The 14186-nt window shown below is 48.8% G+C and overlaps 2 protein-coding genes across 2 annotated transcripts in view; both read left to right on the top strand.

The window, feature by feature from the left end:
* Positions 1–4947, top strand: part of LOC119088398 (sodium channel protein type 10 subunit alpha-like) — a 38435-nt gene extending 33488 nt beyond the window's left edge. The window contains 2 exon segments of the mRNA XM_037208243.1: positions 4279–4420; positions 4690–4947. Of these exon segments, the coding sequence (XP_037064138.1) occupies positions 4279–4420; positions 4690–4947 (400 nt within the window).
* Positions 4948–9153: 4206 nt separating this feature from the next.
* Positions 9154–14186, top strand: part of Scn10a (sodium voltage-gated channel alpha subunit 10) — a 59466-nt gene continuing 54433 nt past the window's right edge. Inside the window, 3 exon segments of the mRNA XM_037208242.1 lie at positions 9154–9344; positions 10235–10412; positions 12058–12172. Coding sequence (XP_037064137.1) covers positions 9154–9344; positions 10235–10412; positions 12058–12172 — 484 coding nt within the window.

The following is a 14186-nucleotide window of genomic DNA, read 5'->3' as shown; positions in this document are numbered from 1 at the left end:
TTGCTGTGTAAGGCTGAGGACCTGAGCGTGACCCCCCAGCACCCACATAAAATGTTGGGCGCGTCAGTGCAGACCTGTAGACGAAGCACCACAGGGCCTCAGGGCAGAGATCTGGAGACAGGCAGGTCCACTGAGCTTGCTAGACAACCATTTTAACTCAACCAATGGGCTTCAAGTTCAGCGAGAGACACTGTCTCAAAAAATAAAGAGGAGAGGAACTGAGAAAGATGCCTGATGTTCAACACTGTCCTCCACATACATGTGCTCATTCAACATCTGAGCATCACACACACACAAAACCTCACAGAGAGTAAGTGTATTAGTCAGGTTTTGATGTGTAATAAATGACTCCAGGATTTTATGACTCAACACAACAACCATTTAGCTTGTGGCTCAGTGCTCAAGAGCATGGACCAGCTGGTGTTCGGCTTCTTCCTCAGGCATCTGCAAGCAGCAGATGGATTTGCTGCAAGGTGTCTTTTGTGTGTTCCATTGATCTTTTATTCCCAGAAGTCTGGCTTGAGCTGCCCTTGTGCAGACACCGGATTCCAAGGAAAATAGTGGAAGTCTTGATTTCACACACAGTGACGTTCTTTCTGCATCCCCTTCAACAAAGGAAGTCACAAGTCAACACAGACCCAAGGGCTGAAACAGACCTCACCTCCCAGTGAAAAGTGGCAGGGTCACATCCCAAAGGGGTACAGGTACCCAAAAGGGAGGACAAATGACCAATTCCCAGAAGAAACCAGCACGTTTGGATTAAAGCTATATATTTGAGCATCATAACCCATTCCATCCTTGGATCTCATTATTTTTTTGTGTAACAGTGGAAGAAACACATGCATAACATTTTTGCAATTTCAAATTCTTACAGAGGTCAGGCACATAACAACAAGTGAATGGTAAGGGCCAGGAGGGAACCATAGCAACTGAGAGTTCATGCCCCATCAAAAGGGGCAGCTATTGCTCAGCAGAGCTTTTGGTTGCCATGTGAAAATGGGTGTTGGCTGCTTAGCTAGGCTAGCTCAACAGAAGGAGAAAGGAAATTTCAATTTTTATGTGCTAACACCTAGTCAGAAATTTGGTTACAAGTTCCCCAAAATATCTACCTATCGTATTGGCCAGACAAAACATTTCTGCAGGCTGAATTCAGGATGTAAGTCAGCTGTGTTTTCTATGTGCATCAAGATGTCATGCTATAGAAACATATGCTGTTCAGGAGTTCCAGAGGCTGGGAAGACACAATGGAGAATGTTGTAAGGCCAGATAGAAAATCGGGGGACTTCCTGGAGGCAGCAGTTGAAGCTAATATTGAAGGACAGGCATGATACTTCACGGTTGGATGAACAAGTGATGCTTGAATGGAGGTGACTCCATTAAAAGGGTGGAAAGTAAGAAACTGAGCTAAGGGTACAGACCCTCATCTCTGCCTCCTGATTTGGCTGCTGGAGTGAAGGGAGAGCAGGAGATGTCCGGGCGATAGATCAGAAAGGCCGTTTCCCCCACTGCCATCGCTGATCGCAGGAAAAATCCTGATTCACAGTTACCTGCTCCCTGACTGGCCACTCGTCTTTGTTGCCTATGTGGAGACAAATGGGACCCAATATAGTCGTTACTTTGTCATTGTTGCTGCCAAATACATGAGAAGAAGCCCGCACAGGGAGGGGGCTCATTTGGCCTCACAGTTTCGGGGCACAGTTCATTGAGGAAGGCGTGGAGGCAGGAGCGTGAGGCAGCGGGTCACGTCGCACCCTCAGTCAGGAAGCAGATGAACGCTCAGCTGCTGTCTTCTTTTTATCCAGCCTGGGGCGCCAGCCCATGGGATGGTGCTGCCCACATTTAGGAGGCATCTTCCCACCTCAGCTAACCAAATCTAGAAACTCCTTCAGGCAAGCTCAGAGGTTTGTCTCCTAAGTAATTCTAGATTCTGTTCAGGTGACAGTCAATATTAGCTATCACAATGAGGCTCAGCCTGAACCATCTCACTAGAAGAGTAACTCAGATAGATCTAAGCAGTAGAGACAAACAGAAGTTGGTCAATATCAGCCTTCCTAACCTCCTTATTCCCCAAAGTTCTTGAGTCTTTGTGTCCTTGGCTCCAGAAAAGTGTTGCTTGAACCTTGGTTTTTGCTTTCCGTCTATTTTGAAACTTGGTCTTCTTTCCAGCTAGATGGTGGTATTTCTGAAGCCAGTGGTTCCAGAGTGACCCACGACTCTCCACGATGAAGTTCTGGGGTTCTCCTATGTCCCCATCTCAAGTACTGGAGAGGCAGACCTCCCATCAGGAAGGCACAGCCAGGCAGCTTGGGTAGAAGGGAGGGGCTGACAATAATGGAGTGAGGTCTGAAGGGGGTCCGCTGGGGTCACAAAAGCTCAGTTCTAGGGCTGGCTCAAGCTAAAACTGCAGCCTTGTGGTCTAGGGTCTCAAGGTGGAGAGTGAGTAACAGAAAACACCTGGTGGTTTTTACCATTTTTTTTTTTTTTCACAGAGATTCTTCCAGCTTTTCCTTTTGGTATTTTCCAAGGTGGTGAACATCAGCAGGAATTTTGTGTATGTGGCTGTGTTTCTGTGTTCGTGTGTGTGTGTGTGTGTGTGTGTGTGTGTGTGTGTGTGAGAGAGAGAGAGAGAGAGAGAGAGAGAGAGAGAGAGAGAGAGAGAGAGAGAGAGAGAGAGAGAGAGGTTTGGCTAGCTGGCTCATCAAGCTCCGGGGATCATCTTCCTGTCTAGGCTGGCTTCCCCAACAGGAATTACAGGAATGTACTGCCACAGTAAACTTCTTATGTTGGTGCCAGAGGTCTGAAGGCAGGTCCTTGGGTACTTTGCCACCTTGTCGCCAGCCCCCAGAGCTGGGATCTTCATTTGTGTATAGTGTTTGGTGCACTGAAGAAGATGTGCACGGGGCTGTTGCAGACAGTTAACTGCTGACGCCCTGAGCTGCTGGGATGAGCAGCCAGCAGATCTGTGGAGTGGCTAGAGTGGACTCCATGGGAGACAGAAACAGACACGTCCTCAGAGATAATGATGGAACTTACAGGAAAGAAAACCAAGGGCTTCCTGTAAACATGGGAGTCGGGGGATTTGCGAAACTCCAGTCACAGTGGAGATAAAATTGGAATTAATTATAACTAATTCATCAGAGTTCTAAGCAGTTCTATGGGTCCCGAGGTTGTATGTTTACATGAAAGTCTGCACTAAGGAGAGCCCCGGAGGTTGTCCTTGGGGGATGATGCCAGGATTCCTGGTCCCTTGACCAGGCTATCCCCACTTGGGAGGGGAATCATTTCATATGTTCTGAGGCAGACTTATTGCTCAGTACCACACTGACCCCTTGATATGAGGGAGGGGACCTCAGTGCCCCACCCCACACTCGTCCATTAGATGTCACTACCCTGGCCTGCCTTCCCCCACCAGGAGGAGAAGCAGGCTCAGTGCTCGGTTCCTCGCTGGTTAGATACCTCCATTTTTAAGTGCTTATTTTTTAAAAATAATTTTTCATACAATACATTTTGATCATATTCCTCTCAACTCTGTGCATAATATATATATATATATATATGCACACACACACACATATATTTTTAAAACAAAAACAATCAAAAGGAACCCCAATAAGACAAAAATTACAAAACAAAACAAAAAGCTAACAAAAAATGGAGTTTCTTTGTGTTGGTATGGTGCCCCTGGAGTGTGGTTGGTATACCCGGGACATGCCTCCATCTTTAATGAATTCACCAGTGCTCTCTGGGTTCAGGCAGCTGATTTCTCTCTGAGCCTGACTTCCTCACTCTAAGTAAGGACTGTTGAGATGATTGCATCTATTGTCCGTGCAGCACTCAGGGGAGAGAGAGGCGTGCAGTGGGCACTTCAGGAGTGGCAGGTGATGTTTTCATTGTTACATGTAATCTGTCGCTGAACTTGGCTAATGTAAGTCCCCCTTGATGGTTAACTCTGGGAATGGCGCCAGCACACTTGTGGCTACCACCTTTCCTTTTCCTGGTGTACACGGACAAAAGCTTGGCCCCATATAGAATCAGGTCAGGCCTGTCGTCTGGCCTCCCCCAGGCTGCTCCTCTGCATGGGCAAACTGAACAAAAGCATTAGCTTCCCTATGCTATGGATGAGGGAAACTGAGTCTCACACTGATCTTCAACTGGTAAGAGGAAGGCTGAGCTCTGAGCTCAGATCTAACTTCAAACCCGTCATTTTCTTACTGCCCCAAACTTCCTTGCACCCAGTCGGCAAGGCCGGACTATGGTGCTCCTCTTCTCTTGCCGCAGCCACTGCCCCAGCGGTTACGTCTGCCTGAAAACTTCTGACAATCCGGATTTTAACTACACCAGCTTTGATTCCTTTGCATGGGCGTTCCTCTCGCTGTTCCGCCTCATGACGCAGGACTCCTGGGAGCGCCTGTACCAGCAGGTATCTTTGCTTTGTTTATTTGAGACAGGATTTCACTATGTAGCCTTCGCTCACATAGAACTTGTGGTGATCCCCCTGCCTCTGCATCCCGCGTGCTGGGATTACAGGCATGCACCACCACGCCTGGTCATGCAAGCTGACACCAATCTGCATGTCCTGCACAGTCTTGACTGGAGGCCGACGGGCCAGCTACATGGCTTCTCTTATTCTGGAAGTCAAGGGCCCCTGGGTTCCATGCACACCCCTCTTTCTTTGTCTTGAATCTCCAGACACTCCGGGCTTCTGGGAAAATGTACATGGTCTTCTTCGTGCTTGTCATCTTCCTGGGGTCATTCTACCTGGTCAATCTGATCCTGGCTGTGGTCACCATGGCGTATGAGGAGCAAAACCAGGCAACCATTGCGGAAATCGAAGCCAAGGAAAAGAAGTTCCAGGAAGCCCTGGAAGTGCTGCAGAAGGAACAGGAGGTGGGTGGAGGCGGCTGCGAGCACGAATCCTACTTCAGGGACCGTCCTGGTCACCTTTAGAGAGAGCACGTGCACAGGGAAGACTGCGCAAAGTGCTTGCCATGCAAGTATGGAGACCTGAACCCACTTTTTAAAAGAGTAGTCAGATGCGTTCTTGCAATCCCAGTGCCAGTGAGGCAGAGTTGGGTGGATCCTTGGGGCTTTGTCTAGTTGGTAAGCTTCAGGCCAGAGAGAGTCCTTGTCACAAAAAAAAAGTGAACAGATCCTGGGGAGTGACACCTGAGCTGACCTCTGGCCTCTATAAACACGTACACACACACACACACACACACACACACACACTCCTACATGAACGTGCATCTACACACAAAGTATCTGAGTGAGAGAGCTTTTTCCAGGTGATTTATTCAGGAGTCTTTTGGACACAAAGAGAATAAACTAAGCACAACCAGGCAGTGGGTGGAACTAACCCATGAAGTGATCTCAACTAGACCATAGCTGTTGTCTGGTCCCCCTGGGGAGCTCTGGTGGTGACCTACACCAGAGTTAGCCTGACTTGGAAGCAAGAGGGCCAGATGTTGATGCTCCCATATCTGCCTCTGGGGCAGGAAGCCAAAGGACTTCTCCACAGTGCTGCCTGTGAGCTTCAGGTGTTCGTTCAGCTTACGCAGCGGCTGAGGGCAAATGTCCTGACCTGGTCAAAAGGGCCTAGGCAAGGCCTTGGCACCTACTGCAGGGGCTGAAGGAGGGAGGTGGCCCTGCTTCTGCCATACCACAACCCACCACTGTGCATATTCTAACCCTCAGCCTCTTTGGTCTCAGATCCCTCACCTCCACAGTCATGTTTTTGGGGACACACAAATGCCTGTGTCAGCCAGAGTCTATGAGCTACAACTACTACTCTTTCCTCAGGTGCTGGCAGCTCTGGGGATTGACACGACCTCACTCCATTCCCACAATGGATCGCCTTTAGCCCCCAAAAACGCCAATGAGAGAAAGCACAGAATAAAATCAAGGGTGTCAGAAGGCTCTACCGAAGACAACAGATCACCCCAATCTGAGCCCTACAACCAGCGCAGGATGGTAAGACACTCCTGGCTGTCCTGAGGGCTCACCCGCCTCTGTGGCTATTTGGGCCACGGGTGAAATGGAAAGAGGCTGGGAGCAGGGAGAGAGGAGGGTTTTCGGGGCTCTGACACACGCCCCTCCTCACTGGCGGCCTTGGCTAGGACAGGGCATTAGTAGTGGGGCTGGGGCAGTAATAAGGCCTTTCTAGGTGGAGGGCATCAAGATGAAGATTGTGGGATAAGGAAAAGGTAAGGCAAGGCAGGGCGATTTCGGGTTTCAGGCTGGGACACTTAGGTGAGCTGTGCAGTGGGGACGAGCCTGGGTGTGTAGGGAAGCCGGGGAAGCCCATGTGGAGCATGCTGTCCTTGAGGTATCTGTGGCCAACAAGGGTCAGCTCCCCTTCTTTCCGAGACCTGAAGCTCTGTCCCTGGTGCTGAAAGTCCCACTCACCTCTTTCTGACCTCTTGTCACTTGCTGTGGACACTGAAGTCCCCAGCACCTATCTCTGGGACACAACCTAGCCTAGAAGTGACTTTCATACCTTCCGACAGACCCTGCAGCAATTCTGTCCCACCACGATTGACATTCCACCTCCCACTCGGACTTCCCTCACCGAGTCCCTTCCTCCCACCTCTCCACCCCCTGGAACATCCTGTGTAGCTCCTTCCTGCAGGCCTCTGCTTTCTTCTCTGTTGCCGTGATGAACACCATGACCACAAGCAAGATGGGGAGGAAGGGTTCATTTCATCTTACACCTTCCAGGTCACAGTCCATTATGGAGGGACGTTTGAGCAGAAACTGAGGCAGGAACTGAAGCAGAAACCATAAAGGACCAGTTGGCTTGCTCTGTGGCTCATGGTCAGACCCACTGTGGGCTTGAGTACCCCACATCAATTAGCAAAGAGCAAGACGTCCCACAGACATGCCTCCAGGCCAGTCTGATGGAGGTGATTCTTTAACTGAGGTTCCCTCTTCACAGGAGGGTCAAGTTGACAACTTGGATTAGCTATCCAAATTGCTCACATGAAAGAGGAGTTCTCACACTAGTCACATGGAGGGGGATAATGGCAGCTTTTTGAGGGTTACTTCCTGCCCCTCATAGCTCTTAGCCTCCCTTCCTGTGCTCACCAGAAGGATGCTGTCCTCTTTTGACATTCCCCGGATTTACACAGGCACCTACACTCACAGGCACACTTGCATGCACTCTGGCCTCAGGGCCATGCCCACGCTGGAGCACTTGTTACACCTGTGCCCTTCTTACCTCTCTCTGCCTCTTCGGAGCAGCAGCTGGAGAGCACAGAGCACAGTTCATTGTTTCAAAGGGAATTTGGCTACTCTGACAGTCACAGAAGAGGATGAATCGTGGCTCCCATGGCAATGGCAATGACACTGAATTGGGCTTTAATTTCCCCCATTCAGCCAGCCCATCGGTTAGCGCCTGAGTGTCCAAGAGTGCCTCCATTCTCTTTCTCCATGTTTGTTTTCCTGGTAAATAGATCTCTGGGAGTTTTCATATAAAGATTTTTTTTTGGACCAAAAGCAATGGTGTAGAGGTTAGAGCTGAGACACAGGAAAGAGATCACCGCCCATCATTCGACAAACAAATCGGTTCTAAAGTAAGTGGTGGTAAGGAGACCCTGGGAGTCAAGCACTGGTCTGAGACGTTTCACTTGGTTTCCTCCTTAGTTTTCTTGGTGCCCAAATGTAAACAACTTTTTCTTCTTATCTTTAACATGGGTTTCTTAATTCTCTTCTTTCCCTGTGATGTGGGAAGAGCCCATGGTCTGTGTGAGCACTGCAGTCTTGGGGCATATGCTCTGGCAGAGTGCTCTGTGTATAACACTGAGTTGGCAATGGTGGTAACTGAACGGGATTAGGCTCCAAATCACCAAGAAACAAAACTGTAAGGGATTTGGGAGATAGTGAACTGGAAATGGGTATGTCTTGCAATCATGAGGACCTGAGTTCAATTCCCAGAACCCACATTGAAAAAAAAAAAAAGGCCAGGCATGGTAGCAGAGGCAGGAGAATGCTGGGGCTTGTTAGCCAGTTAGCCTCCTTGGTGAGTTCCAGGGCAGTGAGAGACCTGAGACATAATCCCGAGGCAGTCCTTTGACATGTGCACACAGGCAAGAGCACACAGAGACACATATGAGAGGGGGAGAGAGAGCGCTCAGTTTAGACTAGTGAGGAGAATTCCCACAGTGACATACCCTACTTTAGTTGTTTGTAAATAAAGGGAATTAAGAAGAAATTAAGGGCGCTATGACCAGAGTTCAGGAGGGAGCCATTGTTTGGGTTTCAGACACACCGTGTATGATCTGAGCACAGGACCGACGACTTGCTATGACCAGGCTCCCACAGAACTAGCTAACCCCATCCAGCAGCTCTGTAGAGGTGCTGTGTCTGAGAATTTGAGAACCCAAGCTTTTCCTCTGGATCTGTAAGCCTTTCAGTTCTCACTCGGTGGGAGCTTTTGATGGGAAATGTTTATCGATTTGGAAGAATGGCATTATTCTTCCAAGAAATTGGGCTGCAACTCTTCCTTCAATCTCCCTATTGTTGACTGTTCAAAGCCGGCCTCCGGGGATCCTGCCAACTCATTACACTACAAAGCTCTTGTCTCTTCCATTCTCACAAACCCTCACACTCACAAAGATGGAATCCAGGAATTGTACATCTTAATTTTCAGACAGCAAAGCATATCCATTCAAAACCCATACTCCAAGCTCTAGTCCAGGCATTTCCTTAGGTCCTGACATTCCCCTCGCAGATGGCAACCCAGAAGAGCCATGTTTGGGCCTGCTGCCGAAGGCTGGCACACATCTGGCCTGACGAGCAATATTTAGTAACAATAACCTGTTCACTGATCTTGGGTACCCTGTCATCACCCCCTCCTCTGCTCCCTCCCCACGTTTACCTAGGATATCCTTTTCCTCTTTCCCTCTCCATGTCTACCCAGGATAACTTCAGGTCTTTATGTAGCCGTGGGAAGGTGATGAGACATGGATGTGGGTAGAGGGAAGTGTGCACTGGGTTTAGGGAGATCACTCCAACCCTATCTTTTCTCCTGCTCCCCTGGGGGCAATGCCCAGTCTTTCCTAGGCCTTTCTTCTGGAAGACGCAGAGCTAGCCACAGCAGTGTGTTCCATTTCCGAGCACCCAGCCAAGATGTCTCATTTCCTGATGGGATCATGGATGACGGAGTCTTTCATGGAGACCATGAAAGCCATCGAGGTTCCCTGTTGCTGGCCAGGGGTGCTGGGCAGACAGGTCCTCTTCCCAGGAGCCCATTGGCTTCATCTCCCAACCCTGGGCCTGGACACAGAGAAGAGGGACAGCGCACAGTGCCCACTGGTGAGCTCTCCACTGGAGCTCCTGAAGACCTGGTGAGTTCGTGCGTGCTCCATACTCCAACTGTCTTCCAGTACAAGCCCTTGGCCAATAAGTGTCACCAATGGAAGGGTGTAGCTGGAAGGTTTCTCTGGTCCCACCAGGCTCCCTGCAGTCCTGTGGCCCGCTTATAAAATAATCACTCAGAAGCTTATATTAATTATAACTGCTTGGCCATTAGCTCAGGCTTATTACTGACTAGCTCTTACACTTAAATTAACCCATAATTCTTATCTATGTCTAGCCACGTGGCTTGGTACCTTTTCTTAGTTCTGCCTTCACATCTTGCTTCCTCTGTGTCTGGCTGGCGACTCCTGACTCAGCCTTCCTCTTCCCAGAATTCTTCTTATCTGCTTGCCCTGCCTATACTTCCTGCCTGGCTACTGGCCAATCAGCGTTCTATTTATCAACCAATCAGAGCAACACATATTGACAGCATAGAGAATGATATTGCACAGTAGAAGGGTCTTTAACAATATTTGTCCCATACCTCTCACTCAACTCTCCTTTTACAGACAGGGCAGGCCAGATCCAGAAAAGCCGCTGGGATTGTTTGTGGTGAAGGTGTTCATTGTCCATCTTCTCTGCAGGCAAGGGTGCAGCTGATTTGGCATTTGACATCATGTGTCTTTCTGTCCCTACTTATCATCGTTGCTTTGGAGATGGCCCCATATGCTCCTTTGATAGTGACAAGGAAAACATGGAGTCTTTCTATGTAAGCCTGTGGCTCCGAGCAAACTGTACCTGGGGTTTGACAAAATTCTGAGAGGTTCTCAGGACAGATCTTGATAGAAGGGCCTTGGCTCAACTCACAGGATGAATAGCTCATCACAATGCCACAGACTAGGAACAGGAACTGACCCACTCCTTAAGAGAACATCCACAGGAAACATAGCAACAAGTCTGGACTCCGTGTTGAGTTGAGAGATGCAATTTATTTGAGAACTCCTTCAGCATCACTGACAGTGCGTCTGCAGCTTCCACAGGCCCGCACCGGCTACCAGACGCACATAGGCAAAGAGACTTGTAAAGGCACCGTTGTGTGGCTGTTTCCCCTGAGTCTGGTAGGTTCAGTAGAATTGTGCTAGCGCAGTCTGATACCACATGACTCAGGATACCATGTGACTCCAGATATCATATGACTCTGGATATCATGTGACTGAGGATTCCAGGAAGAAGTAGATGGCCTGCTTCAATGGGCAAGGGCAGGAATTTGGTTAAATATTCACAGAGGTGTAGGTTGGGCTCAGGGAACTAAGGAGCAATGAAGAGCTGTACATGCCCAAGCTGGAAGCGTAAGGAAAAGGCCCCAAATCAGAACTTGTCAAGATCTGTGGCTGGGGGACCTGTGGCCCCAGGTGGAGAACCATGCTGCTGCCGGCTGAAGGAGCCGGTACAGCCAGCCAGCTCCCCGCCTCATTTCCTACAGTCCCTGTCCGCGCTTCCTGTTGGCCAAGCTTGGTCATAGGGTGAATATTTTGCTCAGGTTGCCCTCACGGGACACAGAGCAGGAAGACAGGTGGTGGAAAGTGTATCTCTAGGCCAAACAGAGTCACCAACCCAGAGTGCTCAACCCACAGCCAGGCTGCAGGGCTCTTGGGGGTGTCTTAGTGCTGCACACGGGGAGATCTAACCTCCAGAATTCTCTCTGATCCCAATCACAGTTGCAGTCTTGGCTCTTGTGACCCAGCAGAAGAATTTGTATCAAGCATAGCCAAAGAACGCAAAGTCTGTTTTCAGCAGGAGAACAGTGGAGCAGAAAGTACAGCCTGCAGATTAGGAGCTGCCCAAGCCAAGCATCAGCAGTCTGTAGCATCAGGACTTATGAAGTCCTGGTCTATTTCTCTCCTGTGTCCGCACCTCGGGACAGTCTGGGGTGGTTTCCTTCCTGGAGTAACTAGAGGCTTTCTTAGAAGTTGTCTTTACCCATGATTCACTCTGCTGTAATTAGATGCATTAGATATAAGAATGTGGATAAAAATGTGACTACCCATAAAGCCGGAAGTTTATTAGGGGAAAGGGTGTGGCTTGGTATGCTTCTCAGGGAGAGGATCAAGGAGAGCCATGTAGACCCTGCTGAGACCAGCTTTACTGTTCTCCCCAGAGCCCTGTCCTTCCTTGTATCTAGTTAGCTTGGCCGCCTCATACCCCAACTGTGAACCATCTTGTTTCTCTTCCCCAGTGTCCCTGACCTTACCATTTGAATCCTGTTTGTCTGAACCCCAGGAAATGCCTCACTTAGCATTTTGTCACTCTCTTAGGAGGCACCTCTTACTTTCCTGTATCTGTTCCTGGGACAGTCACATTCTTGAGTGTTCAATCTTGATTTATTCTGATGAAAATACTCAGCTAGTGTGAGAAGAATACTCTAGGCCCTTCTGTATCACAAGGACCTACGCTCAGTTGTCTTTACAAGTTCCCTAATTTTCCAAGCCTCCTTGCCTCCCCTGGGGGTCAGCAAGCTCTTTCTCCTAATGAACTTCTTGGATCTTTTCGGCTGGGTTCATACCCTCCAGCCTGGCCTCTGGCTCCTGCCTCTGTGTGCTGGTCCTCATAGCTAAGCTCAGACACCATCCCTCTTTCTCTGAGCTGTACCTTAGAGGCTCATGGCTTCACAGGCAGCTCACAACTGTAGGAGATCAGCCAATAAGAGGCTGGATGACCTAGCTCTGCAGCTGAAGTGTCCTGACCCTGCTTGTGTCCCAGCAGGCACTTGAGGCTGCGGGGCAGAAGAAGAATTTTCTGTCTGCAGAGTACTTGAATGAGCCTTTCCGAGCACAGAGGGCGATGAGCGTTGTCAGCATCATGACTTCTGTCATCGAGGGTAAGTGGTGCTCATTGACATGTCCATCTTCCGTGTTGTGATGAGTCTAAGCTGGGCCAAGGACCTCTCTCGGTGGCCTGAGATCCTAGTTACTCTCTGTAGGTGTTTTGTGTTGCAGTGTTCAGAGAAGAGTCACTCCAGGATGTAATTTTAGGCTCTCTGGCAGGAGGGGGGGATCAGTTTCTGTGAACTGAACCTCGAACAACCATGCAAAGGCTTATTTACTGATTGTTACACAAAGTTATTTTGGGGTACAAGCTCCTCCTCATACCAAAGCCCCTTTGATCTATTCCATATCTCCTCTGAAGGAAATCATCACACCTTAGTCCACAACTCCAGTCCTTCTTGTGTACTGTTTGCAGTACCCAATAATGCAAGATGCTCCAAGTGAGCCCGGGATAGTCTTGAGACTGAAGTCATGCAATGGATGGAAAACTTCCTCAGAAAAACAAGTCTATCAATCATAGAAAACAATCACTGTTCTCTACTGTTATTTCTTCAAGGTCCTAGTACCTCTAACAAACAACTAATACATTCTAATGTTACCCTAGATACAGTGAGAAGCAACTATTGTTTTCTAATGTCTACCCTAGGTACAGTGACTCTCCATTCTTATGCCTTAGGCCCCCAACCTCCTTTACTGATGTGACTTTTATGTGCACAAAGTTCCCAAGAGACTCCAATGAAGAAATGCCCTAGTTCACTTCTTATTCAAATTAGCATCTGCTTCATATGTACTCACAAACTGGATTTTCAGAAGAGAGCTTGGAAACATCAATGTCAGCCACCTCCCAGGTGTCCAAGGAACTCGACAGCCTTTCATTTCCCAGCATGGCAAAGTTACTCTTCATGTTCTCCACAGCTATAGCTCTCATTATTGTGACTTCGTTTCTGTCTCAAGCTCTCGTTACCAAACATGGGAGACAACTGAAGTAAACTAGTCAATCCATTTCACCAAATCCTTTTCTGTTCTGGGCTCTGCCAATCAAGTGGGAAGCGACTCAGTCTCCTGAGGGATGTGTCTGTGATCCAGCCGAGGGTGGGAGAAGAAGGAGGTGACGCTCTGTACACACAAGTCCCCAGAGAACATGCTTGTGACCTCTTCTCTGAGTAGAGAGGCTATTCTAGCCTAATTGTTACTCCACTGTGGGGTGAGAAGAATCTTATCTTTGACAAATTCATCTATGTACATACCCAATCCCCAGTAAAGAAGGCACAGACGGCCTCAGAGGGTGCTCTGTACAATTCAAATAGCTTGAATTTTCAATTATTTCCTGGAACTTCTGAAAAAGGTTTATTTATTCAAACATCTGTTAGACATCTGGCATTGTTCCAGGAGCCTGAGATTCCATGAGAGCAAGATATCCACCTGCTTTCATAGACTGTGCACCCTGGAGACAGAGATGATCAACATAAGTAGATAGCAAATGGTGATGAGGGATGGGAGGAAAAAGAAGGAAGGCACCCGAGAGCGGGGTGGGGGTGGGGTTCTAACAGGGCAGTTTTAGACAGAGGGTAGTGAAGGGAAGTCTTCCTGGGAAGATCAGCAGTCTGAATGCTGGGGGAATCAGCATGTGAAAACTGTGAGAGAAAATTCCTCAGACATAAACACCTAATAAAATTTTCAGGGATAAGGTAGAGGCTGGCCATAGTCTTGTGTTCCCCAAATTCCAAAACTAGGGAGAATGACGTAAGAGGAGTGAGTTCTAGACCAGCCAGGGCTGACTCAAAAAGAAAGATGGGCCGTGAGGTGGTGGCGCACGCCTTTAATCCCAGCACTCAGGAGGCAAAGGCAGGTGCATCTCTGTGAGTTCAAGGCCAGCCTGGTCTACAGAGCAAGTTACAGGACAGCCAGGGCAGTTACACAGAGAAACCCTGTCCTGAAAAACCAAAACAAGGAGAAATAAAAAGAAACAAGAAAGAAAGGTGGGAGTGAGAAAAATGTGACTCCAAACATACCCACTTTAGACCAGAGACGATCTTAGCGTGGAGCGGCAGCGGCGGGGTTGGGAAC

The sequence above is a fragment of the Peromyscus leucopus genome, chromosome 7, assembly GCF_004664715.2.
Source record: "Peromyscus leucopus breed LL Stock chromosome 7, UCI_PerLeu_2.1, whole genome shotgun sequence".
Classification (NCBI taxonomy): Eukaryota; Metazoa; Chordata; class Mammalia; order Rodentia; family Cricetidae; genus Peromyscus; species Peromyscus leucopus.
Note: the sequence above shows the minus strand (reverse complement) of the source record. Positions and strands in the feature narration are given on the sequence as shown.